Here is a 27298-nt window from a genome sequence, read left to right on the forward strand (position 1 = left end):
GCCCACAAATAAACGGAAAATACACGTGGTAGATATGATTCCGCTCATGTTATTCTAATCGTCGTAAAAAACCGCGCGGAAAAAGCTTCAGTTTCTATGAGGTAAGTTAGAACGCTCTTCTATGTACACGTTCCGGTCCCCTAAGAAGCCTATTCACTGGTTTCACTTGAACAGGCTGCCGCAGAGACACTATTCTACGTCTTCTACCGCATTCGTAATCGGATGCTGGACGTACGCAAGGGTGGCGGGTTACATCTGAAGTCGACGTAGGAAACCGTCGTCATCTATGACACTTCTTCCTCCTTTTGCAGGTGGACTACTCTTTCAGGACCCTATTCATTGTTTAGGCGGAGTATTCTTTGCAACTAGAATACTGGTAATAATTCATGAGAGAAGAATCCAGAAACGCTCTTTGAGATGCCAGTATTTTACTATCTCAAGCCCGGTTAGCTCAGTCGGTAGAGCACCAGACTCTTAATCTGGCTGTCGCGGGTTCGAGCCCCGCATCGGGCTTACCTTTTGTAGGAGCACTATTCTTTGCAACTGGATTGCCGGAATTCTTGGGAAAAGAATCCAGAAACGCTCTTTGAGACACCACTATTTCCTTCTGGCAAGCCCGGTTAGCTCAGTCGGTAGAGCACCAGACTCTTAATCTGGCTGTCGCGGGTTCGAGCCCCGCATCGGGCTTACCTTTTGTAGGAGCACTATTCTTTGCAACTGGATCGCCGGAATTCTTGGGAAAAGAATCCAGAAACGCTCTTTGAGACACCACTATTTCCTTCTGGCAAGCCCGGTTAGCTCAGTCGGTAGAGCACCAGACTCTTAATCTGGCTGTCGCGGGTTCGAGCCCCGCATCGGGCTTACCTTTTGTAGGAGCACTATTCTTTGCAACTGGATTGCCGGAATTCTTGGGAAAAGAATCCAGAAACGCTCTTTGAGACACCACTATTTCCTTCTGGCAAGCCCGGTTAGCTCAGTCGGTAGAGCACCAGACTCTTAATCTGGCTGTCGCGGGTTCGAGCCCCGCATCGGGCTTACCTTTTGTAGGAGCACTATTCTTTGCAACTGGATTGCCGGAATTCTTGGGAAAAGAATCCAGAAACGCTCTTTGAGACACCACTATTTCCTTCTGGCAAGCCCGGTTAGCTCAGTCGGTAGAGCACCAGACTCTTAATCTGGCTGTCGCGGGTTCGAGCCCCGCATCGGGCTTACCTTTTGTAGGAGCACTATTCTTTGCAACTGGATTGCCGGAATTCTTGGGAAAAGAATCCAGAAACGCTCTTTGAGACACCACTATTTCCTTCTGGCAAACCCGGTTAGCTCAGTCGGCAGAGCACCAGACTCTTAATCTGGCTGTCGCGGGTTCGAGCCCCGCATCGGGCTTTCCTTTTGTAGGAGCACTATTCTTTGCAACTGGATTGCCGGAATTCTTGGGAAAAGAATCCAGAAACGCTCTTTGAGATGCCACTGTTTTATTACCTCAAGCCCGGTTAGCTCAGTCGGTAGAGCACCAGACTCTTAATCTGGCTGTCGCGGGTTCGAGCCCCGCATCGGGCTTTCCTTTTGTAGGAGCACTATTCTTTGCAACTGGATTGCCGGAATTCTTGGGAAAAGAATCCAGAAACGCTCTTTGAGACACCACTATTTCCTTCTGGCAAACCCGGTTAGCTCAGTCGGCAGAGCACCAGACTCTTAATCTGGCTGTCGCGGGTTCGAGCCCCGCATCGGGCTTTCCTTTTGTAGGAGCACTATTCTTTGCAACTGGATTGCCGGAATTCTTGGGAAAGGAATCCAGAAACGCTCTTTGAGATGCCACTGTTTTACTACCTCAAGCCCGGTTAGCTCAGTCGGTAGAGCACCAGACTCTTAATCTGGCTGTCGCGGGTTCGAGCCCCGCATCGGGCTTTCCTTTTGTAGGAGCACTATTCTTTGCAACTGGATTGCCGGAATTCTTGGGAAAGGAATCCAGAAACGCTCTTTGAGACACCACTATTTCCTTCTGGCAAACCCGGTTAGCTCAGTCGGCAGAGCACCAGACTCTTAATCTGGCTGTCGCGGGTTCGAGCCCCGCATCGGGCTTTCCTTTTGTAGGAGCACTATTCTTTGCAACTGGATTGCCGGAATTCTTGGGAAAAGAATCCAGAAACGCTCTTTGAGATGCCACTGTTTTATTACCTCAAGCCCGGTTAGCTCAGTCGGTAGAGCACCAGACTCTTAATCTGGCTGTCGCGGGTTCGAGCCCCGCATCGGGCTTTCCTTTTGTAGGAGCACTATTCTTTGCAACTGGATTGCCGGAATTCTTGGGAAAGGAATCCAGAAACGCTCTTTGAGACACCACTATTTCCTTCTGGCAAACCCGGTTAGCTCAGTCGGTAGAGCACCAGACTCTTAATCTGGCTGTCGCGGGTTCGAGCCCCGCATCGGGCTTACCTTTTGTAGGAGCACTATTCTTTGCAGTTGGATTGCCGGAATTCTTGGGAAAAGAATCCAGAAACGCTCTTTGAGGTGCCACTATTTCATTGTGCCTAGCCCGGTTAGCTCAGTCGGTACAGCACCAGACTTTCAATCTGGCTGTCTTGGGTTCGCGCCCAGCATCGGTCTTATACTGGAGTGGACGAATTTTCCGAAAATGAATATTATAACGCTATTTGAGATTGTTGTTTTCATATGTTCTCACAATGAAGATGAATAAAAGATAAATTGTAGAATCTCTGGCGTATCAATCCGCTAGGGATCCGCCAACCTGTCTCGTAAAGTTGGTTTTGGAACACATTATACGATTGCTTAGGGTTGGGGACCAACCGAGAATCAAATCACTGTTTTTATCTTTCCAGATATATCTGCTTCAGTTTCTCGACCCCGAAGGGACGAAAGGCTTGGTAGATAGTACGGCGGATTCGAACCACATGCAGTGTGACTACAGCGGACCTCTTACCTACACTGCACTTCAACAGCCCCAGTCAAATAAAAAAGAAGCTTAAGTTGTTAGTGCTATCTTAAGAAAGATTATTTTTGTTAAACTATTTCCTGATTAAGACTGGCTTGAGAGGAGAGAGGTGTTAGGTCGTAAATGTGTACTAAATCTACCTGAGGTGGAAATATTTAGGATTACAGTGCACTTTGTTCGAAAGAGGTTTGGTGGTTGTGTTCGAACTCGTCTCATATCTAAGCTACAGCGAATTTTGAGAACAGCGTATATTCCAGCAGATTTGTGCAATCGTTTTTTGATCTGATTCAGGAACTAGGCGTTGTATTTGCTTTGACTCGAAGACGAGTCCTGGAAATGACCTTCTTAAAATTATCGTTACTTACTTGTTATTTGTAAGGTAACATTACAGTGTAATTGATATATTGGGAATATTTTCGCGAGTCTGTAATGTATCATTTATGCATGTCATCATAGCACCTTACGTGTTGCTTACTGCAGTGTGTAGTAATTTCTCTGTCTTTCTTTTATTGCAGCTCTATGTGCTGGTTAGTTTCCTAAAGCATTTTTTATGAATAAAGTTCGGTTCCGATCCTGTGGTATTACTCTCTATCGGATGCACTTCCATAAATTCAAGTTGTACTCATCCCGGTAGAATAACTAGACAAAATCAAAACTACTTTCATAGCTGGAGGCCCATAATACCTACAATTACTTATCATACGAGAAGAACTTATAGAAAAACCCTCTTTTATCATTTCCCGAGTTCATATGATGATGAGAAGGGCAGATCAGTTTTATCCATATTATCGACAATATAACGTTACCAGTGCGTTCACAGCATATATTGGAATCTTAAATTGGCCGAGTTCTTGAATCGTTCTCGAGTTCGCGTCCAGCTGCAAGCAATTCTTCTCATTTATTTATTTATTTATTTATTTATTTATTTATTCATTCATTCATCATTCATTCTTTCATCTATTCATTCGTTCATTCATTCATTCATTCATTCGCTCATTCGTCCTTTCTTAATCGCTTATCACTGTGGTGTAAATTTATAGGTTGCCCTAGTTGTTTACAACATGCATAATTCAGATCTACTTCACTATAGGAATAAAAAACGCCTCCAACGTCTTTCTTGCCGATATTTCTGTTTCGTGAGCCAGTATAACGCATTTCACATCGTAATCGTTTCCGTGGTGGGCCTCATGTCTGTGCCTTCCTAGTGGTGTTATCAAACTTTTCCGTCGTTTTCCGGCCATGTGTTCATTAATCCTCACTCCAAGATTCCTACCGGTCTCCCCAACGTAAGTTGCATTGCATATCAAGCACTCAATCTCATATATTACCCCCCTTTTTGCGCAGTCGCCTGTTTTTCCGTAAGGACAAATAACACATCTTTCACAGATGCAGTATCTATCATATAGTCTGTTTCTAACAAGCTGGCTTTTGATGTTTGTGCTTGGGATATTTACCAAGATCACGTCATTTTGTAATTGTGCTTGGATAATGCTGCGCTGAACAGCGGCACTGACACTGTCAGAGATAAAAGGAAGACAAAGAGAAATTTTGTCTTCCTTTTATCTCTGACAGTGTCAGACGAGTAAAAGACGTTGGAGGCGTTTTTTATTCTTAAAAGAAACCCTTCAATGAATAATAGGAATGAATGCTTGTCGATAACGAATGAGTTCTTGCCACTTGTACCGCTCTGTGACCTATAACCGTCTGATATTCTGTGTGTAGATCAAATAATCTACGTCGCTGGTGATCTACACGCAGTAATACTCATTCGCTGGTACACTGAGTGACAAGTGCTTGCAACCAGCATTGCGCGCCACATCCGGTGGAGCATTTTCAATGTAGATAGGTTTCTGTTTTCACTACCCTGGACGATTATCGAAACACTGACCCAGGGTGGTGTGGCACTTGACGGGATAAACGTAGCATTGTTCCAGTCATCCTCTATTTAGGCCTCTGAAGACGGCGAAAAAGCCGAAACGTCAGGCAAATGAAGGTTCCATCTAAAAACCTCGTAGGCACACTATAGCAAAACACAGACAGAATATGCCGAGGTTTCAAGACAAAAGAACATTCGAACTGAAGTGACAGGATTTCTTAAAGAGACAACTCGTTTGTCCTGGGTTAAATAGCGGCCCAAACCGGCAATGAATTGTAACTGCTGGCTACGGTTCTAATTTTAGCGCTGCTGCTTACGTAACTGAACAGCACATCAGGTCGTTTTGACACAGCTATGGCTGTCGTTCCACACTAGAGTTTCTTGTGTGGGAATTTTTTACCTTTTGCGACAAGAGAATGATCTGGCAACTCACCACTGGAATTTACAGGAAGGAAGATATGTTTGCATCATAAAGTTCATGCGAAATCGTGAGAACTGTCTTCCTACTTGGGTTATAGCACACCTGTGAGTGTTTTTGAACAAATAAATAAGTATCACCAAGAAAAAAATATCACCGTGATCACCTTTACTACTGTTGCTCTTCGAATTGGTCGAGCGGGCTTAGTAAACCCTCCATTTGTTTTGATCGCGTGCGAGAGTCATCCAATAGTTTCCAATTTCGTACGAGCCACGAAGAGCATAAGTTTTTAAGAGGACTTTGTGAAGAAATCTGACCGTTAGGTAGCCTGAGACGCAACATGTTTCTGTCATACCTCATTATGCTTTCCTTGGCAAATGCGGCGGCATCTCTAACTTTTGATCACTAACATAGGACGGAACTTTGAATCCGTCTTTCACTCGTATGAAGTAGGATACTGCTAGCTTCGATCGAGCGTGCAATGACGCTCACCAAAATTTCTTCTTGCTTGCAATGTGTCCAGGTTTCTGAAGTATAGGTCAAAGCAGGTGCTAGAAGGTGGGATTGAAGCCGGGTGTTCCTGGTCTTCTTCATTGCACCCGATGGTCTTATGCGTTACCCAAGCCGCTCGCTTTCTCTCTCTCAAGTCGAGGGTCAAGCACTCCTTCATGTTCATTTTCGGGCACAGATACCTGTTGCATTCGGTTATTTTGGTTCTGTTGAGCGTTAAAGAGGCATCTGAAACTTGCATGTTTCTCAGACTCTTCAGAGTCAGCTGAAGGTCGATGCTTCCACATGTTTCTTCGAATTCGGCCAGCATTCGTTCTGCTTGATTGATGCTAGATGTTCTAAGTACGATGTCATCATCAAAGCGCAGATGATGTAGTTGCCGACCATCAACTTTCACTCTCATGTCGTCCCATTTCAGCTTTAGCATTGTGTCATCGAGAGTGGCAGTGAATATTTTCGGTGAAGTCGTTACCCTGTCGGACATCTCTTTTTACGTTGATGATGAAATTCTTGCAGAATTTCGAAATCTCGATCGTGAGTTTGCTTTACAACTCTCGAAGTACCCTTATTTAGTAAGTAGATCCGCCTTGGTTGTCCAAAATTTCCATCGCCGATTCTCAAGTGATCATGGCCTTCTTCAATTCGATGAATAAGGTAAGTAACGGCATTTTGTACTCTCACAATAGCTCAGTGAGTTTCAAAACAATGTGAATGTGGTCAATCGTCCTGAATCCTTCTCGAAACCATACTCACTCGCGTGGCTGACGTTCATTTAGAAGTTTTGAATCTTGTTAAGGATTAGTCTTGTGAAAAGCTTATAGATGATTGCCGATGTCATGTGGACTCCTACGTATGCAACAACACGGTCTTGCTGGTCTTCCACTGTTCAGAAACTTTGCATTTCCACAAGCTACGCGTGAAGATCCTCGTAAAAGCCTTGATAGGAAGAGGACGGAGATTCTTCAGATGTTCGGATCTTATTCTGTCGGTCTCTACAAAGACGCCATGATAACCTCGAAATGGATCTCCTCCTCCCGTTCCGCTGTAGACCATGATTCCCGACGTGGGGTTCATGCGTTCTTCTGGTACCAATTTTAACATTGAAATCACCAATAATGAACTTGTAGAAGGTACGTTCTTTTGTATGGAACTTCTCTAGGTCCATATATAAAGCTTTAACTTCTCTTTCTTCGTTGCTTGATGTTAAAGCGTAAGCGGCGAAGATGGGTAAAGCTGGAGTTGAACCGCATCATCTTGTCCGCAACGGGCGTACGTTATTAGAAAAAGGCGATGTTTCGTGATGCACTCATGTCGACGAGGACCCAACTCTTTGTCGCATGTTCCTAAGAACAGTTCTTCTCTAGTATCATAAAAGGCATTTATTGCGTAGCGCCATCTCGTTTCGGTCAGTCCGATGGCGTCGTACTTAATCTTTCTGACTTGGGTTGTCAACTCTTCAACGACCGTTTCCCATGTAGTCGTACGTTTCATGTAAAGATCGTCATCCTAATTCCATTCTTGCAGTCTAGATGACCCTGTCCTCCCTGGCGGTACCAGGGTTTCCTCCGGAGTCAGAGGACTTTTCTATTACTGTATTGTGCATAAAAATTTGAAATCCAGTTCCACGGGATTGTGAAAGAGCTTTGCGTCCTCATGGAGTGGACATATAGAGCTTATTTCTTGACCAGTCTCCATCATTCAGGGAATCAATCTCCTGAATCGATCTGTGTCTCAAAGCAGGCACAAGATCGTTTTTGTTATGCTCCTGGTCCCCTATCCGCCACCACGGATGCGCCACGTTGCGTTGTGATTAATCGGCTGTAACCCTTTTAGTGAGGGAGATCCGTGGTACAAAGGTATGTAAAAGATAAAGGTTAACATCTCTTGCTTTAGTCGTGTCAAGTCAGTAATTCTGTCCTCTCAGACTATTCTGGTACCAATTTGTTGACCCCGAAGGAATGAAAAGCTTGTTGAGCACTATAGCGGACTCGAACCTCCGACCGATAGTGTGGACAGCAGAACCTCTTATCGACTGCGCTATACCCGACCTACAAATGAATAAAGAGGCCTAAAACTGCAAAATAAGTTCAAAATTACCGCAGGAGCAGAACGTCGATTTAGGATTCTACCACATCTTAGCTATTCAAATATATCGACTATAACAGAACCGTTGCTAATTTTGATTATTTAACCTTCAAACAACATTTAAAATTATGTATCACCAGGTGTTGCTGTGCTCAAGATCAACGCAATCACACGCTCAACTAGCGAAGTTTCATATTCACGTCAATCTTTTTGCACAGGTATGAATCCTTTTAAATTTCAATTCTTAATTAAAAATTTTAATTCTTTTAAATCGAATGTTCAAGCAACTTCCATTTCTCAACGTCGTGTTGCCAAGGGTTGCGTAAGCGCCATCAATCAAGCTCTGGTCCTTGTTTCCTTTCATTTTTTTTCAACGTAAAAACGCTACAAAATGGGAATAACGTGCAGAAACAACGCTCATCTTCCAACTATCAAACATCGTGGATGCGTAAGAAACAGTGAAACATTTAAGCACACGAGGGTAAAATATGATTTTTCTCCGTGCTATTTTTCCAGGCTAATCCCTATATTGTTCAGTCGCCTGTTCTGTGATCAACTTCAGTGTTTGTGCGCTACAAAGAGAAGCGGAGCATCATGAAAGCATACATCATTTGTGTCTTCAAATGTGTACATAAGTACTGTGGTACTGGCTAGAAAAAATCTACAGAGTTTAAATCACTCTCTTCCTTTCTTCTCCAGTCATTTTCACGTGCATATTACTTCTGTCAAGTGAACATTGTGAGCAATCATTTAAAGAACGATTTTGAGTGGAAATAAATTAAATGTCCGATACATGGTTTGATGCCGTGCCATGCCATACAGTGCCTGTTAATGATGACTTGTCACTACGGTTATGGGCAGGACATAAGTGTTGAAATGTTATGAACGGATGTAGCTTACAGAAAAATATCAAAAACATTTTATCAGTGTGACGACCGAGCATTTAGCGGCAGACGTTCCCTTGGCAATGTCCGTTAGCGCCAATTGTTTGTTTGTGAATGTACTGAATGAAATGAATGTGAATGTCAGTACTTGAAAAGTTGTCAAAAACTGCTCTGGATTTTTCAAGCAGGACATTCACATGCACGAAATCTTGTTAGGAATCTTAGAAATGATCTCAGGAACGAAGCAGCTTCATTCAAAAATCCACAAAAGCCGATAACATTGAGCGGAAAAATCTGTAAGTTGTAAAAGAGAAACAGAATTGGGAAATCAACACTGTCGTACGATAGTCGCTGGAATATGATAGTCATGGAATACTTTCTAGAACACTTCTATTTTATTATTTAGGAAACCATTAGATACATTCTGTATTTCCATTGTATTCCATTTGTATATTGTATTTGTATTATTATCTAAAAAGCAAACCCGATCAGTTCACTAGGTGGAGAAGCAAACTCTTAACCTGGCTGTCGCGTGTTCGAACCCCTCATGCTGCTTCCGTTTCGCGGGTGGTGAATTTTCAACAGTAGAAACACAGACCTACAATTTTTTTGGGAAAAAGATTTCAATGATTATATTCAAAATGCTACTATTTTCACTATTCTAAGTCCGGTCAGCTCAGTCAGTAGAGCACCAGACTCTAATCTGGCTCAAGATTTGTAATGCTATGCATATTTTTCATCAACCTCCTCTCTTCTTGCAGAGCCATGATATGGTTCTAGCCCCGCTACGTGAGAGCTGCAAACAGGAAAACGAACTGATCAGTCACACCATGGAAAGGTGTTAGTAAACCACCACGTTCTTAGATTGCCACAAAGATCTAAATCCCTGCTATATTCTTAAGTACAGGAGATTGAGGAACTGCATGGGGTACAATCTTATTAGTTCACCAAGCTGCAAACAGCATAAAGTCATTGTCCAAGCTCATCGATCTCTGCAGTTTGCTGTTTCGTGTTGGGCTTGCCACATATTTGAAAGCACGACCAGTCATAACGAACAGGAGGCATAAGATGATCGAGGCTGAGTTCGGCCGCATTGGGGCTTCTATGCACAATTTGTTTGTGCAAGAACGGTTGTTTATAACGGATTCCTTGCTTTTGCTGAAATGCGCTGAAAGCAGGATCAGGCGTGCGACGAAAATTTCTCAATAGGGGGTCGTAAGAGGGGTATCGGAGCAGGAAGGAGGTCATAGGGCTTGTCAGTCAGAAGTATTTTTAAAAGATTTTATTGATATAATTTCACACCTTTCGCTCGGGGACTTGACTTACTTGTGTTTGTCCACGCTAATAAAAGCCACAAAATAAGGAGTGATTTATTTGACCTAACCGGCGGGCTGATATTGTCGCCTGATGCGGTTGCCGCATCTTCGCCAAGGTGTATCGTCCTTGAACACAGCTCTGCCCAACCTTCTCGATCTTCTGCGAGAGCTTGCACAGAATCAATCCATTCGTCGCTATTCCACATTTTGGGAAACCTTACGTCTCGCCTGAACTGCCTATGCCTCAAGTCCTCTTTCACCACCTCAGTCCAGAACTTTCGTTTTCGGCCAGGTGGCTTCTTCCGGCTCGAACCCGACAAACTCCTCAGAATTCGTTGTGCAAGGCGATCTGCCGGTCTCCTTAATATATGAACAAAGAAGCGAAGACGATTTACTTCAGCCACTTTCGATGGCAGTGCGAGATGTTGATATCTTCCACGTGTCATCCGCCAGTATAGTACATCAATTTCTGCATAAAGATCTTCATTGTGGCCCCTAGGCCAAAAGTAGATAAGTAGTCATCTGAGCAGCTTTCGTTCCGTGCAGTCAAGCCTCTCCATAACTGTTGATGGTGCTGCCCAAGTCTCCGATCCGTACATCATGATGGGGCGAGTTGCGGATAGGTAAACTCGCGGCTTGACGTCGTTGGTGATGGGGGTCGACCACAGGCATTTCGTTAAGGAGTTAAATGCAGAAGTGACCTTAGCGCATCTTTGCTGAACATCTCTCTCGTAGCTGCCGCTGTTGTTCAGCGTACAGCCCAGGTAACAGAACTCATCGACGGGTTCTATCGGTTGTCCGTCCATCCTGATTTCCGTTCGAGGTCTCGAAGAGATCCCCATCTGCTTACATTTATCAGGGCGTAGACGTAGTCCATAGGCTGCAGCCAGCTTCGATACAAAGTTGACAACATGCTGAAGTTTCGTACTGCTTTCCGCAATATAACAACGTCGTCGGCGTACTCGAGATCAGTCAAGGGGCACCCTGATGGTGCTAAGACGATGTCGGCAGGGCACTGGTCGACTGTTCTTCGCATAATGTCGTCGATGGCGGAATTGAACAGAAAGGGCCCTGCCACTGCCCCTTGTCTTACTCCAATTACCACCTCAAACGGTTCGAATTGCAGCAGCTGCTCGTTGATTCATGTCATCAAGCAAGCCAACGAACTTTCCTGGTATTCCATCGGCGCGGAGTGCGTCGAGAAGACGGCCTCGGTGGGGAGAGCCGAACGCGACTTCAAAGTCCGGAAACGCTAGTTGCATTGGCTACGAATACCGCTGCCAAATTTCGATTACTCTCCTCACGATGAACACCTGGTCAATCGTAGATCGGCCAGGACGAATGCCAGTTTGCTCGTCGTGCGTTGTTTCTTCGCGATGTTAATGAGTCGGTCCACGATAATGCGCTCCAGTACCTTGTACATAACACGCAGCAAAGAGATTCCTCGATAATTCCTAGGGTCCGTGACGGATAACTTCTTGTGGAGGGAAATTATGATAGCGTATCTCCACGAGTGAGGTATCCTTTCGTCTATCCATATTAGATGGACGTACAGATGATCTTTGTCATCTCATGAATCGCAGACGAAGGAAGATATTTTAGCATTTCTGCGCTAATCCCATCGTCTCCACCAGATTTTCTATTCTTCATTTTTTGAATTAAGAGTAGAACCTCCGACTCGGTCGGTGGCTGCTCGTTAACCGCATATGTCGGTCTATGAACGTGCTCGAGTTCAGGAGCTGACGGTGCTATCCGGCTCAACAAGATCTTGAAGTGTTCCCTCCAAATTGGAAGGGTTGCTTCACTGACAGCTACTCCATTGGCAGTGTTGAGAACAGGAGAACATCTTTTCATTTTGCCGCTATACTGCTTTAGTAGAGTATAGGCTTTCCGCGAGTTTTTGTCCTCCCACACCTTCTCATACTCCATCGCTCTTGACGTCCACTCGTTATTGCGGTCTTGTTGCAGCTGACGACGCAGTTTCCTTCTAAGACGTTTTTCCTGATGTCACCAGTGCTGCGCGCAACACATGCAGAATTGTATGTGGATTTTGTTTCCGCAGATGCAAAGGCAAACTTCTTCCGCGGCAATAGAACCGGGAGCGTTTCCTTTGCAGCGTCCTGCATGCACTTTGTGAAGGAATCCGCACCGTAAAGCTTCTTCCTGGTCCGTACTCCAACATGAATAGACACACGTTAGCGGAATTTTGTTCTGCATTCATCGTCTTTCAGGCCTGCCATGTCGATTTTCGGTTGAAGAGGAACTCCTCGATTTCTCTTGTTTAACCGTATCTTGAAGCTGGGAAGAACTGGACGGTGGTCAGAGTCGAACGCCACGTCCCAAACAGCTCTAGATTTTCGGATATCTGACTGAGGAATGTTCCTCGCCAGAACGTAGTCGAGCTGAAGCTTAAGAGTCCTCATCTTCCGCTTGAGCTGCTCTTCAGGCGTTAGAAGTGTTGGCCCCTGCCACGTGAGCTGATTGTGTCGATGATTCCTCTTAAACGTGGAAGCGATGATGAGGCCCGTCTGTTCGCACAAGTAGACCAGACGGTCACCGTTGTCCGACGTGCGCTCCGCTGGATAATACCATTTTCCTAGCACATCGGATTGCTGCTCGAGTCCCATCTTCGCATTCGCCTCGATTCCGACAATGACCACCTGCTGGCTTGGTATTTTAGACATCAGTGCATTGAATTCATCATGGAAGGCGTCCTTACTGTAGTCCTTAGCGGTTTCCATAGGTGCGTGAGCACTTACGATTAAGAGTTTACGCCCTCTGCGGTCCCGCATTTGTAGAAAGGCGCATCTAGACGACGTTGAGCCAAATTCCTCCACTAGGTTCTTCTAATCGTCCCTCACAGCTATCGCGCAGCCACCTACTTTGTTGTCATCAGCATCGCCGCAGTATATGTATGGTGTAATTTTCGATGATGATAACAGGTCTGTCTCTCATGCGTGTTTCCTGCAGTGCAGCAAACGACACAGAGATATACCACAAAAGCCTAGACAGGGCGGTTCGTTGGAGTTCAATCGACAGGGTTCGGCAGTTCAGCGTGACGAAACGAATGGTTGTTACCAAATATTCCATGCTCCCTTCAGGCAGTTGACACCTTTCAGGTTATGGGCTTTGGCGATGTGCTGGACGCCAGCTCCTTTTTGCAATGTATGGGAATCTTTCGCAGTCAGACTCGTATACGCGGCAACGCTCGGGAACTAGTTTGGAAAATATAAAACAAATGAGAGACAGTGAGATTAGTATAAATGAGAGGGTAATGAGTACGGAACCAAGAAAAAGAGTGTAAATTATACAGTGCGAATCTGAATTTGAATCCTAAGTAACCCTTTGTAGACTTGCTTCGAAGTAAATTCTTCAAGAGAGCTTTATCAATAAAATGGAAAATATTGGGTATGAGAGAAAGAATCAAAAACGAGTGAGTATCCGGTATCCACAATCAGCTATTAATTTGAGGACGAACCATCAAATAACGAAGTAAACATAGCGCTTTAGCATGCTATATAATGATGGGCTTATTCCGTCACGTATGTGTTTGTTTGTTTGTGTGTACGTGAGTGTTACGAAATTCCAGAACACGGGGTCCAACGGTGGCATGTTTTCTTCACACAACAAAAAACATCCAAGCAAACGACTGTTCATTCGCTCTGTCTCACCTTCATCGACTTAAAGAAGGCTTTCGACTCGGTTGAGACGGAAGCGGTCGTGGAAGCCTTGGACAACCAAGGCGTCCCTACTCAATATATAAAGGTACTTCGAGAGTTGTACAGTAACTTCACGACCGGAATTTCGCCATTTTACAAGAACATCATCATTGACGTGAAGAGGGGGGGTCCGACAGGGTGATACAATTTCACCCAAAATATTCACAGCCACCCTCGAGAACGCAATGCGAAAGTTGGAATGGGACGACATGGGAGTGAAGGTTGATGGTCGGCAGCTACACCATTTGCGCTTTGCTGATGACATCGTACTGGTAACACCTAGCATCAGCCAAGCGGAACGAATGCTGACCGAATTCGACGAAACATGTGGTTGCATCGGTCTTCAGCTGAATCTACAAAAGACGATGTTCATGCGGAACGGATGGGTCTCGGATGCCCCATTCACGCTCAACGGAACGAACATATCCGAGTGCACCAGCTACGTTTATCTGGGTCGGGAACTGAACATGATGAACGACCTGACCCCCGAGCTGGGCAGGAGGAGACGAGCGGCTTGGGGAGCGTACAAGAGCATCGAGGATGTAGTGAAGAAGACCAGGAACACCCGGCTCCGTGCTCACCTCTTCAACACCACCGTACTTCCTGCTTTGACTTATGCTTCGGAAACCTGGGCATTTCGCAAGCAGAAAGAAAACGCAGTGAGCGTCATTGAACGCGCAATTGAGAGAGTGATGCTAGGAGTATCCCGTTTCACGCAAGTGAGGGACGGGATTCGAAGTTCTCTCCTACGTCAGCGATCGAAGGTTAGAGACGCCGCCGCGTCTGCCAAGCAAAGTAAAATAAGGTGGGCCGGACACGTGATGCGCTTTAATGACAACCGTTGGACCAGAGCCGTGAGCGACTGGGTTCCCCGCGATATTAAGCGCACTACAGGAAGACCGCCGACCCGATGGTCAGATTTCTTCACGAAGTCCTTGAAAGAAAAATATGATGCTCTTCGTGCCCCACGCGAAAGGAGGAACCACTGGGCTACTCTGGCATGCGATCGGGACAAATGGAAGAATTACTGGCGCCCGCTCGACCAGTTCGAAGATCAACGGGAGTCAAGGTGATCAAGGTGATCAAGGTGATGCTGTTATGATTGTTGGGGAAAAGATAAGGAGAGGTGTGAAATCAAGTTACAACCTCTGCCAAATGTAATACTGACGTCTTAAGGAAAGAAATTATTTTGTCTTCAATAATTGGCTTCTTTGATTGAGCCGTAAACGAGGTTGTTACTATCGTTTATTCGTGGCTGACGTTTGGGCAATATCGCCTTCTTCAGAGACTGAAAAGGTGACCATGCTGACCGGTGCCGTCTGACTAACTGGGTACTACAGCGTTGCACTATTTCGCCAAATACTGGGATGCTCTTCATGTGCACTAGTGCTAAACTCTATTATTCGTCAAGTTGGCTAATTCTCCTGGACGTATCCATCCACAACAGCAATACTTACGTATATAAGCATGTGTGTACGTGTGAACATCATTGTATGTGTTTATGTCTATATGTGCGTGAATACTCTGCTGTTTATGTATGTAGGTCAGGCTTTTTTTTGGTGTTCGCTTTGCTCGCCTTCACCGATCAATAAGAAATGACAGAAGCGACATTTTTGTAAAATTAGATTTGCTTTTTCTATCAACGTTTTCTTCAATTTTTTTACCCATAAATTTAAGCAAGGTTTTATGGTTTTCCCTAAACGCTCAGTTCTATATTTGGAGAACAATCAAACTTGATTTTACATCTATGTTCCTCTCAAAACTCCACAAGTTGGTAACATTGTTGGAAGTACGAGTTACTTTCGTTTTCAACTACTAGTAAAGGACAATATGCTAACATGAAGACGTGAATATCACTATCGTAGTGATAAAAATAAAGTTCTACGCCAGATCGCGTAAACCGTTGCTACTATGTATTGTATTTAAGCAGCCGTTCGCACGTGTGTTCCTTTTGAAAAAGAATGTTAGCAGCGTTAGAGGGACATGCTGGGAAATAGACATGTGAAGGAACCGTAGAAACCCCTTTAATATCCATTACAGCACTATTTATTAAAATTTACTATATTTGTATCATTTCAATGTACTTATTGAGCGTCCAATTTGTTTCATTAATTCTGTTCACAATAACTAATTTTCCATTGCTATATGTATTGGAGGATCGTTTTCAGAAGAGTTTCTTCTCAATTACCACTTTGACCTTGTACGTAACAAGGTACCATTGGGCTTCTCAGGCCTCAGAAGCTTGAAGCCAGGAGAGATTAGCAGAGATGAATTCACTGCCTGAACTTTCACCATGTACCTTAACGCATGTGTGTGTTGCTAAAATCATGTTTAGTCATCAGAAATGCATTTATTTAATCAAACATATTCAACGTCAATGTCAACGTTGCTAATGCCATGTCAACGTTTTACAAAATTTCCACCCACGTTGAAGCGAAACACAATAGAGCACAAGCCGATCAGATTCAACGCGTTTGAATCAATGATACAGAAATCAAGAACAGATATTAATTAATAGTAGACAAAATGTACAGACAATCAAGTTCAGCCTTTCAAATTAATGTTCGCATTCTATATAACGGGTGGGTCATGCATTCAGTCATGCTCGTCGTCTGCACTATTGTCATCGGGATAGGTTGTCTGTTGCCTTATAGTGTTATCTCAACTATACAAATCAGATTTTTCGAGTACAGCTTTTTACCCGACTCTTCCTTAAAATGACGCTTGGTGTAGCTTTCTCTTCCGTCTCAGTGATAATCCGTCGAATCTATAATAGAATATCTATTTCACTAAGCACGAAATAGATGCGCTAAGGTAGCAAGTAGGATGAGAAGTACGTTCGTGGCAAGGTTGTGACAATTATCAACTAACGTTGCACTGATGTGCTGTCGCGATGGGGAATAAATAGACTATGGAACGAGAAAGGATATGGAAAGTACCTCCCAGAGAGAGAAAGGGAGGCTATGAAGTAAACGACAAGTTGAAGCTGGATAAAACATCGGATTTATCAAGAACACCCGCTGCTCCGGTCGACCATAACACGACTCCTTGTAGCAGTTCGGTTGTGATTGTCATAAAATTTTCGCTTGCCCAACTCATATTTGCAGACCAAGTAGAACAAGCTGTGGTCCCAATCCGATGGTAGCCGGCGGCTCTACTCCGTCGCTTCAGGCGCTTCCGCAAATTCAGGTGTTTAGGCCTGACAATGCAATGCATGTCTGATTATGCTGGCTATCTTAGAATCAGCACAGCGATAATTATAGTACACATCGTATAGAGCATCGAAGACTAATTCGTCATATTCCCCTTTAAAGAAGAGAGTCATGTCCTTTTTGCTAGCGAAGGAGCTTCAAGGAAATTAACGAGGAGGACCATGGCAGAGGTTTGAGATAACGTTGCCTCTTCGAACAGATCAGAGAACTCCTCAAAACTGCCTAATGTCTTCACTGGGTTCTTAACCGTAGAGAAATTCGGTTATTACCTGTTCACAGACGTGGTTGTAATCTTTTCACAACGTGCTCGTTTAAGACTCAACACACCGTCTCTCTCTGTAGATGAGTTTCTTATGAAGCAGGATTTGGTCGCTAACTATGTATTCCACTGAGGTTCTGCTGTGAAATTTTAGGAAGACTATAAAAAAATTAAAGATAGCCCATAGAAGAAAAATTAGAAGAAATCTTTTATTTGATCGAATTATCCAAGAAGGTTCTGATGGATATTAGTATATGAGAAATTGTGTTTTCTGACTTCAACGAGCCTGTTTGCTCAAATCACAAAATCCAGACTGATCGCAGACCCCATTTGGGCACGTCTCGCCCTTATTGCAACCGCCTAATCCAATTTTGTAGACGACAGCACCATTCTTGAGGGGACTGAAAGAGAACAGTCTTGACTACTTCATCTAAAAAAGCCGCACTCATTCTTCTTCATACCTATTTGTTTCAATTTATTATTATTATTTTGTTCGATCGAAAGTACTATTAGTGTGAAAATTGGAGGATCATCGTCCCCAATATCTTCCGTTTAACAACAAAAAAACCATAAACATTCAAGGCCCAGTAAGTGAAACCAACTGATACTGTTCATAGAAACTCCGGCCATAGGACTTATCGTGCAATGAGATTTTGCAAATGTGCGTTTTGGGGAAAACTTGCTATTTTGAAGAGTCTTTGCACTGCAATGTGTACTTTTGGAGCGACAAGCAAACAATTACTGCTTATTCACTATTGTTTGTAACAAGGAACTGCGGGTTTGACAGATAACACAAATCGACGGTGATCTGTGAATTGTCCTAGATTGTTTTTTTTTTATAGGGCGGGTGTACTGTAGCGGTTAGAGGTTCCGCTTTCTGCACGACCGATCGGGGTTTCGAGTCCGCCCTAGTGCTCACCAAGCCTTCCATCCCTGCGGTGTCAATAAATTGGTACCAGACTTCTCTGGTACCAATGTATTGACAAAATAAATAAAAAAAAGTCGTCGTCTGGGCGGATAAAAACACTGACTTGACACATCGGCTAGCCACCGCAAGTCATTGTACAGACCAGTTACACGTTCGTAAACCACGAACGATTCTTAATTAAAGTGAACGCGGGGACGCATTCTAAGCGGATTGATTAACGCCAGACACGTTATATTTTATCCTTTACTATTGCTCTTTTTTTTGCTACAATGCTACATTTTTAGTTTATGTACCTGCTTTATCTGTTTTTAATTAAATAATTAAATAGACAAGTAGGACAGATGAGCTCCTTCTTAAACACTCAACTAAATAAACAATCAAATTATATTGCGACCTTGACTTTTTTTCCACCTCGTTTCCAGATAAAACCGAAGTCTTACTCAAAGCTCTCAGATTCGGAGGAGTTGAGCAAATAGGAGTAATAACTTACTTCCTATTGAGCAGGCAAACTGCCCTATATTTTCTCAAGTCTCCATCTCTGCAAGTTATATCTGCGCATCCAATTTTAGTGGTGACGGCTCTCATTAGCTGGAAAAAATTTCCTATTATCTTTCAAATGGATACGTGCGGCTTTGGGAAACAATGCTAAACATACGTTCAAATACTCATACAAATTCCGATCCTGGTCCTTGTATACAACTTGTTTGTTGGTAATAGCAACATCGCTGACCGCAAACTTATTAATCTGTTTAGCCCAATCCCAAACAGCTGAGAACAGCTCAGGGTCAAAGTCCACATCAATGCTGAAAAATCTTCTATTCATCTTAGAGACTTTCGCCCAAATTTAGTTCTCCTTAAATATTTCTAAAGATGATCAGCACGTCTTCATCCTCTTGAACCACTTTTGTACCTTGTGAAAAACGTTCCTTTAATACGTGGGTGAACTTTTAGAAATATATCTTCCGCTAATTTCCCTATTTTGATTCGCGGTGATTCCAAAAACTGTAGAAAGGAGAAGAAAAGGAATTTAGAAAAGAGTGCATTGAGTGCATTGAGTACTTATACCCTTTATGGTCTATCATTAAGGTCAATATAGACGTACTGGAAGAATAAGGCCGTTGTTCCATCTGGACCGGTAGGAGCGTTCGTTGAACACGACTGATCCAAAAGAGCAAAAGCCTTCTTTTCAAGGTTGCAGTTGTACTCCTGAATTTGCACACCTTTAACTTAATCTTCTTTCTCTTTTATCTGCTCTTATAATAAGACAGCAATTGACTTTCCTATCTCATTCAGTGCTTTTTACATAACCGTTCAAAAGGCAAATTCAAATGGCAGCTGGTGAAGCTCAAAAATAAATCCTTCTGCGATTTTCGCTCTGTTGATTGTAAGCAGCATAGTGAAACATCTATTGCATAGTTAGGTCGAAAACTATTGCAGTTGCACAAGCTGCGGAAGCGACGGAGAAGAATGAGCGGCTGCCCGCAACACGACCAGATCATATATGACAGAACAAGTTGAGTCGATTCCCACGCCATCTTCCCGGATTCCGCACGAGACAGTCAAAGAAAAAAAGTTGCATTAAACTACATAGTCCACCGCAGCTGCCTCCAGTTTCTGAGACATTAAATATTTCACCCGGTTCCAACTTACTAATTTATTCATAGTCTTTGGTAGTGGGAGATCCTTTCCATATCCTGTTCCATTCCACTGTCCATTTGGTTCAAATCCTCTTAACAATACTTGGCGGTGATTGTTGATGGTTTGGACAACGTAGACACGAATGTATTCCTCATCATATGTGCCGCCTTTACAAAGCGGTTTCGGCGTAGACTCTTCTGAAATATAGTGTAGAATTGGTGCGATTCCTCTCATACGAAGGACAACGCTGTACTAACCAACATCTTGAGAAAAAGTAGAAGGAAGAAGGAATACCTAAAATATCTGATTCATATCGTTAAAATGAGACACTATGAAGAAACCGACAACTCTACCCCAATTGCAATATAGAAGATGACGAGCATGACTGAATGTGAATATCAATGGCACACTTCTTTTATAGAGATCGAATGTGAGTTTCAAGTGCTGAAAATGATCGTTTGCACATGTGATCTTTTATGGATTAATATTTGCCTATATCTTTTGTATCCTTGGTTTAAACCCATTAAATCTGGTCTATATCTTGAATAGTCGGCTTGCGCTCCATTGTGTTTTTCCTTTCTATATGGCTGAAAAATCCGAAAAAAGTTGACTTCTATGTGGCATTAGCTTTCGATTGTTTGATCCAACAATGCATTCGTATAACTGGAAATTTGAACTTTGAAATTCACGTAAAGTAAGCCATGCTCAATACGATGCATTCTAATACGAGTTGCTGCATTCATGTGGTTTCATGTTTTTGTTTCAAGGCTGGAATTGGTTTTTTTTTATGAAATTAACAAGTTTTGACGTTAATTTTATAGAAACATCCGCAGGCATATGGTCTGCATTTGAGAATACGCCTATCGGATGCGCTCAAATAATGTGCTCCGAGATATCTACATGATAGATTCGGGATTCCATCTAAGGAATTTCCACCTAAGGAAGGAAAGGAAATACAGAAGCTGTAACGTTAACATTGAATCAGACTAAGCAAAGTGCACAAACATTGAGGTTGGCTTGATGAGGTCCATGCTCCTTCTGTAAAGAGAGAACGTTCCATTTTAATTTGCGCCTGCAGTCACTGTGAGATGTTTTGATACTTCACAGTGAAGGATTATTTGGAAGCGATAAAATTCAATTAAATTAATATTCTCCCATTAACGGCAACTGACAACATATGTAAGAAGCAAGATGAAAGGAAAAGAACTTATACAAGAGAGATTTTCTACCCTTGTAAAAATGATACTTCTGCCCACATACTGTGGGATCTCAAGCGCTGCAGTGTAACCAAAGTTCAAGATCTGATGACTCGAAATGGTTTGTGCACCTAGCACCAGTCTGATAGTCCTGTAAAACCGGGCTCTCAGACTTTCCTATGTGCTCTTTCGCACGATCCAATGTATGTTTGTGACGAATTACAAACATTTGAGAAAGAACAGGAAGGCAACACTTAGAATTAGAAATCCGATCAGAGTTTTTCTCTTATAGAAGTTGTTCTCCTCACATAAAATAAGAATCAACATTTCAGCATCGATGGCCCACCGTTCTTAAAGTATTTTAATTTAAAAAAATAAGCACACGATAAAACTGTCCCAATCGGCACATCATCGGAGTTAGGTTGGTAGTACGTCGGAATTTGTCTGAGATCTCCGCGTCTAATGCCAAAATAAGAGGAAGGGGAATCAAACCTGTAGCAACATAGTGCTCTAGAGCAGTAATTGTTGGACGTTGCTCAGAGGGGTACCGAGCTGTTCCACTTATAATACAATGGCAAACAAATGTTGCCTAAATTTGCAGTGTTCAAGAATTGTAACGGAAAAAACACTGACCAAAAACACATTAAAACAGCAAAATTCCACTGATAGCTGCGTCTACACTAAGAGAGGTGTGGACGTGCATTCGAAGGAAAACGTAAACAGAAGGAATCAACCCAAACAATAAATATAACAAAAACGTAAACGCAACAAAACAACATAAAAGGTTCGAAGGGAATATGATAGTGCGCAAATTGAAGTAAGAAAGTAGTTGTACAATGAAAGCTCCTTAACTAAATACTTTGAACCTGCATAAAGAAAAAAAAACATTAATAACAGTACTTCAAGCTCGTATAGTAAAATTCCTGGAGGTGTGAAAATTTCAATATTGATTTCGAGGTGCTCTTTAATATAGGAACTTACCTCATGTCTCGCTTGAATATTCTCAACATGAACATAGCCTAAAACACCTTAGCAGAGACGATGTTGAAGATGAGGATTCGTGGTCGGATTTCCGTCTTCCACAGTAATTCGAAAAAAATTAGGCACGATCATTAACAAAAATGAATTCTGGGTTTTCTGTAAAGTACAAGAGTACAAAACTTTATGCAACAGACGAAAAGTAAGAGCTCAGATGAGACACCTTTAATATTTTTCATAGAGAGGTAATACTTCTGTGCTTTCGAAGATTCTCGACAGACACACATTTGTTCTTTGTCGACACACTTCTTTGTCGACGACGTTTCCTACGTGCTGAGAGACTTCGCCCACTTCGCCTCTCCATTCCATTTGTACGATCGAAATTCTTCCGAGTAGGTACCCTTCGCTTTCATCTGTACTCTAATCGCCTCGGTGTATAATCATGGCCATGAAGTAAGAATCCAGAAATAATAGACATTAACGGAACATTTCGGTTTAATCTTTTCTTTCCATTCGTCTTGCTTACAATGATTATTCTGCTGAAAAAACCCTCATCTGCAAAATACTAACTGAAGTACTAACTTCTGTGGAAGACGGAAATCCGACCACGAATCCTCATCTTCAACATCGTCTCTGCTAAGGTGTTTTAGGCTATGTTCATGTTGAGAATATTCAAGCGAGGCATGAGGTAAGTTCCTATATTAAAGAGCACCTCGAAATCAATATTGAAATTTTCACACCTCCAGGAATTTTACTATACGAGCTTGAAGTACTGTTATTAATGTTTTTTTTTTCTTTATGCGGGTTCAAAGTATTTAGTTAAGGAGCTTTCATTGTACAACTACTTTCTTACTTCAATTTGCGCACTATCATATTCCCTTTGAACCTTTTATGTTGTTTTGTTGCGTTTACGTTTTTGTTATATTTATTGTTTAGGTTGATTCCTTCTGTTTACGTTTTCCTTCGAATGCACGTCCACACCTCTCTTAGTGTAGACGCAGCTATCAGTGGAATTTTGCTGTTTTAGTGTGTTTTTGGTCAGTGTTTTTTCCGTTACAATTCTTGAACACCGCAAATTTAGGCAACATTTGTTTGCCATTGTATTATAGGTGGAGCAGCTCGGTACCCCTCTGAGCAACGTCCAACAATTACTGCTCTAGAGCACTATGTTGCTACAGGTTTGATTCCCCTTCCTCTTATTTTGGCATTAGACGCGGAGATCTCAGACAAATTCCGACGTACTACCAACCTAACTCCGATGATGTGCCGATTGGGACAGTTTTATCGTGTGCTTATTTTTTTTTAAATTAAAATACTTTAAGAACGGTGGGCCATCGATGCTGAAATGTTGATTCTTATTTTATGTGAGGAGAACAACTTCTATAAGAGAAAAACTCTGATCGGATTTCTAATTCTAAGTGTTGCCTTCCTGTTCTTTCTCAAATGTTTGTAATTCGTCACAAACATACATTGGATCGTGCAAAACGAGCACATAGGAAAGTCTGAGAGCCCGGTTTTAGCAGGACTATCAGACTGGTGCTAGGTGCACAAACCATTTCGAGTCATCAGATCTTGAACTTTGGTTACACTGCAGCGCTTGAGATCCCACAGTATGTGGGCAGAAGTATCATTTTTACAAGGGTAGAAAATCTCTCTTGTATAAGTTCTTTTCCTTTCATCTTGCTTCTTACATATGTTGTAAGTTGCCGTTAATGGGAGAATATTAATTTAATTGAATTTTATCGCTTCCAAATAATCCTTCACTGTGAAGTATCAAAACATCTCACAGTGACTGCAGGCGCAAATTAAAATGGAACGTTCTCTCTTTACAGAAGGAGCATGGGTCTCATCAAGCCAACCTCAATGTTTGTGCACTTTGCTTAGTCTGATTCAATGTTAACGTTACAGCTTCTGTATTTCCTTTCCTTCCTTAGGTGGAAATTCCTTAGATGGAATCCCGAATCTATCATGTAGATATCTCGGAGCACATTATTTGAGCGCATCCGATAGGCGTATTCTCAAATGCAGACCATATGCCTGCGGATGTTTCTATAAAATTAACGTCAAAACTTCTTAATTTCATAAAAAAAACCAATTCCAGCCTTGAAACAAAAACATGAAACCACATGAATGCACCAACTCGTATTAGAATGCATCGTATTGAGCATGGCTTACTTTACGTGAATTTCAAAGTTCAAATTTCCAGTTATACGAATGCATTGTTGGATCAAACAATCGAAAGCTAATGCCACATAGAAGTCAACTTTTTTCGGATTTTTCAGCCATATAGAAAGGAAAAACACAATGGAGCGCAAGCCGACTATTCAAGATATAGACCAGATTTAATGGGTTTAAACCAAGGATACAAAAGATATAGGCAAATATTAATCCATAAAAGATCACATGTGCAAACGATCATTTTCAGCACTTGAAACTCACATTCGATCTCTATAAAAGAAGTGTGCCATTGATATTCACATTCAGTCATGCTCGTCATCTTCTATATTGCAATTGGGGTAGAGTTGTCGGTTTCTTCATAGTGTCTCATTTTAACGATATGAATCAGATATTTTAGGTATTCCTTCTTCCTTCTACTTTTTCTCAAGATGTTGGTTAGTACAGCGTTGTCCTTCGTATGAGAGGAATCGCACCAATTCTACACTATATTTCAGAAGAGTCTACGCCGAAACCGCTTTGTAAAGGCGGCACATATGATGAGGAATACATTCGTGTCTACGTTGTCCAAACCATCAACAATCACCGCCAAGTATTGTTAAGAGGATTTGAACCAAATGGACAGTGGAATGGAACAGGATATGGAAAGGATCTCCCACTACCAAAGACTATGAATAAATTAGTAAGTTGGAACCGGGTGAAATATTTAATGTCTCAGAAACTGGAGGCAGCTGCGGTGGACTATGTAGTTTAATGCAACTTTTTTTTCTTTGACTGTCTCGTGCGGAATCCGGGAAGATGGCGTGGGAATCGACTCAACTTGTTCTGTCATATATGATCTGGTCGTGTTGCGGGCAGCCGCTCATTCTTCTCCGTCGCTTCCGCAGCTTGTGCAACTGCAATAGTTTTCGACCTAACTATGCAATAGATGTTTCACTATGCTGCTTACAATCAACAGAGCGAAAATCGCAGAAGGATTTATTTTTGAGCTTCACCAGCTGCCATTTGAATTTGCCTTTTGAACGGTTATGTAAAAAGCACTGAATGAGATAGGAAATTCAATTGCTGTCTTATTATAAGAGCAGATAAAAGAGAAAGAAGATTAAGTTAAGGGTGTGCAAATTCAGGAGTACAACTGCAACCTTGAAAAGAAGGCTTTTGCTCTTTTGGATCAGTCGTGTTCAACGAACGCTCCTACCGGTCCAGATGGAACAACGGCCTTATTCTTCCAGTACGTCTATATTGACCTTAATGATAGACCATAAAGGGTATAAGTACTCAATGCACTCAATGCACTCTTTTCTAAATTCCTTTTCTTCTCCTTTCTACAGTTTTTGGAATCACCGCGAATCAAAATAGGGAAATTAGCGGAAGATATATTTCTAAAAGTTCACCCACGTATTAAAGGAACGTTTTTCACAAGGTACAAAAGTGGTTCAAGAGGATGAAGACGTGCTGATCATCTTCAGAAATATTTAAGGAAAACTAAATTTGGGCGAAAGTATCTAAGATGAATAGAAAATTTTTCAGCATTGATGTGGACTTTGACCCTGAGCTGTTCTCAGCTGTTTGGGATTGGGCTAAACAGATTAATAAGTTTGCGGTCAGCGATGTTGCTATTACCAACAAACAAGTTGTATACAAGGACCAGGATCGGAATTTGTATGAGTATTTGAACGTATGTTTAGCATTGTTTCCCAAAGCCGCACGTATCCATTTGAAAGATAATAGGAAATTTTTTCCAGCTAATGAGAGCCGTCACCACTAAAATTGGATGCGCAGATATAACTTGCAGAGATGGAGACTTGAGAAAATATAGGGCAGTTTGCCTGCTCAATAGGAAGTAAGTTATTACTCCTATTTGCTCAACTCCTCCGAATCTGAGAGCTTTGAGTAAGACTTCGGTTTTATCTGGAAACGAGGTGGAAAAAAAGTCAAGGTCGCAATATAATTTGATTGTTTATTTAGTTGAGTGTTTAAGAAGGAGCTCATCTGTCCTACTTGTCTATTTAATTATTTAATTAAAAACAGATAAAGCAGGTACATAAACTAAAAATGTAGCATTGTAGCAAAAAAAAGAGCAATAGTAAAGGATAAAATATAACGTGTCTGGCGTTAATCAATCCGCTTAGAATGCGTCCCCGCGTTCACTTTAATTAAGAATCGTTCGTGGTTTACGAACGTGTAACTGGTCTGTACAATGACTTGCGGTGGCTAGCCGATGTGTCAAGTCAGTGTTTTTATCCGCCCAGACGACGACTTTTTTTTTATTTTGTCAATACATTGGTACCAGAGAAGTCTGGTACCAATTTATTGACACCGCAGGGATGGAAGGCTTGGTGAGCACTAGGGCGGACTCGAAACCCCGATCGGTCGTGCAGAAAGCGGAACCTCTAACCGCTACAGTACACCCGCCCTATAAAAAAAAGAGCAATCTAGGACAATTCACAGATCACCGTCGATTTGTGTTATCTGTCAAACCTGCAGTTCCTTGTTACAAACAATAGTGAATAAGCAGTAATTGTTTGCTTGTCGCTCCAAAAGTACACATTGCAGTGCAAAGACTCTTCAAAATAGCAAGTTTTCCCCAAAACGCACATTTGCAAAATCTCATTGCACGATAAGTCCTATGGCCGGAGTTTCTATGAACAGTATCAGTTGGTTTCACTTACTGGGCCTTGAATGTTTATGGTTTTTTTTGTTGTTAAACGCAAGATATTGGGGACGATGATCCTCCAATTTTCACACTAATAGTACTTTCGATCGAACAAAATAATAATAATAAATTGAAACAAATAGGTATGAAGAAGAATGAGTGCGGCTTTTTTAGATGAAGTAGTCAAGACTGTTCTCTTTCAGTCCCCTCAAGAATGGTGCTGTCGTCTACAAAATTGGATTAGGCGGTTGCAATAAGGGCGAGACGTGCCCAAATGGGGTCTGCGATCAGTCTGGATTTTGTGATTTGAGCAAACAGGCTCGTTGAAGTCAGAAAACACAATTTCTCATAAACTAATATCCATCAGAACCTTCTTGGATAATTCGATCAAATAAAGGATTTCTTCTAATTTTTCTTCTATGGGCTATCTTTAATTTTTTTATAGTCTTCCTAAAATTTCACAGCAGAACCTCAGTGGAATACATAGTTAGCGACCAAATC

General features: G+C 42.2%; 9 protein-coding genes across 10 annotated transcripts; 3 read left to right on the forward strand and 6 right to left on the reverse strand.

Moving 5' to 3' along the window:
• Window positions 1-5701: 5701 nt before the first annotated feature.
• On the reverse strand, window positions 5702-6235 carry RB195_005100 (uncharacterized protein; the record flags this gene model as incomplete). Its single annotated transcript, XM_064177395.1, has 1 exon — window positions 5702-6235. One exon carries the CDS (start codon window positions 6233-6235, stop codon window positions 5702-5704), a length of 534 nt encoding a protein of 177 aa, XP_064034520.1.
• Window positions 6236-7964: 1729 nt separating this feature from the next.
• Window positions 7965-8388, forward strand: RB195_005101 (uncharacterized protein; the record flags this gene model as incomplete). Its single annotated transcript, XM_064177396.1, has 4 exons — window positions 7965-8054; window positions 8121-8158; window positions 8245-8317; window positions 8374-8388. The coding sequence occupies 4 exons, from the start codon at window positions 7965-7967 to the stop codon at window positions 8386-8388; spliced, it is 216 nt and encodes a 71-aa protein (XP_064034521.1).
• Window positions 8389-9689: 1301 nt separating this feature from the next.
• RB195_005102 (uncharacterized protein) lies at window positions 9690-10482 on the reverse strand (the record flags this gene model as incomplete). Of its 2 annotated transcripts, none has more annotated exons than XM_064177398.1 (2): window positions 9690-9878; window positions 10105-10482. In XM_064177398.1, the coding sequence occupies 2 exons, from the start codon at window positions 10480-10482 to the stop codon at window positions 9690-9692; spliced, it is 567 nt and encodes a 188-aa protein (XP_064034522.1). The 2 variants fall into 2 exon arrangements, with proteins under 2 accessions (XP_064034522.1, XP_064034523.1); XM_064177397.1 differs by having other exon boundaries at window positions 9690-9888; window positions 10100-10482.
• A 72-nt stretch (window positions 10483-10554) lies between these two features.
• Window positions 10555-10878, reverse strand: RB195_005103 (uncharacterized protein; the record flags this gene model as incomplete). The annotated part of the gene is made up of 1 exon (XM_064177399.1): window positions 10555-10878. One exon carries the CDS (start codon window positions 10876-10878, stop codon window positions 10555-10557), a length of 324 nt encoding a protein of 107 aa, XP_064034524.1.
• A 697-nt stretch (window positions 10879-11575) lies between these two features.
• RB195_005104 (uncharacterized protein) lies at window positions 11576-11965 on the reverse strand (the record flags this gene model as incomplete). Its single annotated transcript, XM_064177400.1, has 1 exon — window positions 11576-11965. One exon carries the CDS (start codon window positions 11963-11965, stop codon window positions 11576-11578), a length of 390 nt encoding a protein of 129 aa, XP_064034525.1.
• Window positions 11966-12231: 266 nt separating this feature from the next.
• RB195_005105 (uncharacterized protein) lies at window positions 12232-12777 on the reverse strand (the record flags this gene model as incomplete). Its single annotated transcript, XM_064177401.1, has 1 exon — window positions 12232-12777. One exon carries the CDS (start codon window positions 12775-12777, stop codon window positions 12232-12234), a length of 546 nt encoding a protein of 181 aa, XP_064034526.1.
• Window positions 12778-13940: 1163 nt separating this feature from the next.
• RB195_005106 (uncharacterized protein) lies at window positions 13941-14828 on the forward strand (the record flags this gene model as incomplete). The annotated part of the gene is made up of 1 exon (XM_064177402.1): window positions 13941-14828. One exon carries the CDS (start codon window positions 13941-13943, stop codon window positions 14826-14828), a length of 888 nt encoding a protein of 295 aa, XP_064034527.1.
• Window positions 14829-17503: 2675 nt separating this feature from the next.
• On the reverse strand, window positions 17504-20175 carry RB195_005107 (uncharacterized protein; the record flags this gene model as incomplete). The annotated part of the gene is made up of 7 exons (XM_064177403.1): window positions 17504-17627; window positions 18645-18742; window positions 18810-18957; window positions 19257-19360; window positions 19805-19989; window positions 20050-20086; window positions 20146-20175. The coding sequence occupies 7 exons, from the start codon at window positions 20173-20175 to the stop codon at window positions 17504-17506; spliced, it is 726 nt and encodes a 241-aa protein (XP_064034528.1).
• A 4277-nt stretch (window positions 20176-24452) lies between these two features.
• RB195_005108 (uncharacterized protein) lies at window positions 24453-27124 on the forward strand (the record flags this gene model as incomplete). Its single annotated transcript, XM_013448459.2, has 7 exons — window positions 24453-24482; window positions 24542-24578; window positions 24639-24823; window positions 25269-25372; window positions 25672-25819; window positions 25887-25984; window positions 27001-27124. The coding sequence occupies 7 exons, from the start codon at window positions 24453-24455 to the stop codon at window positions 27122-27124; spliced, it is 726 nt and encodes a 241-aa protein (XP_013303913.2).
• Window positions 27125-27298: the final 174 nt, after the last annotated feature.

The sequence above is a fragment of the Necator americanus genome, chromosome I (assembly GCF_031761385.1).
Source record: "Necator americanus strain Aroian chromosome I, whole genome shotgun sequence".
Lineage (NCBI taxonomy): Eukaryota > Metazoa > Nematoda > Chromadorea > Rhabditida > Ancylostomatidae > Necator > Necator americanus.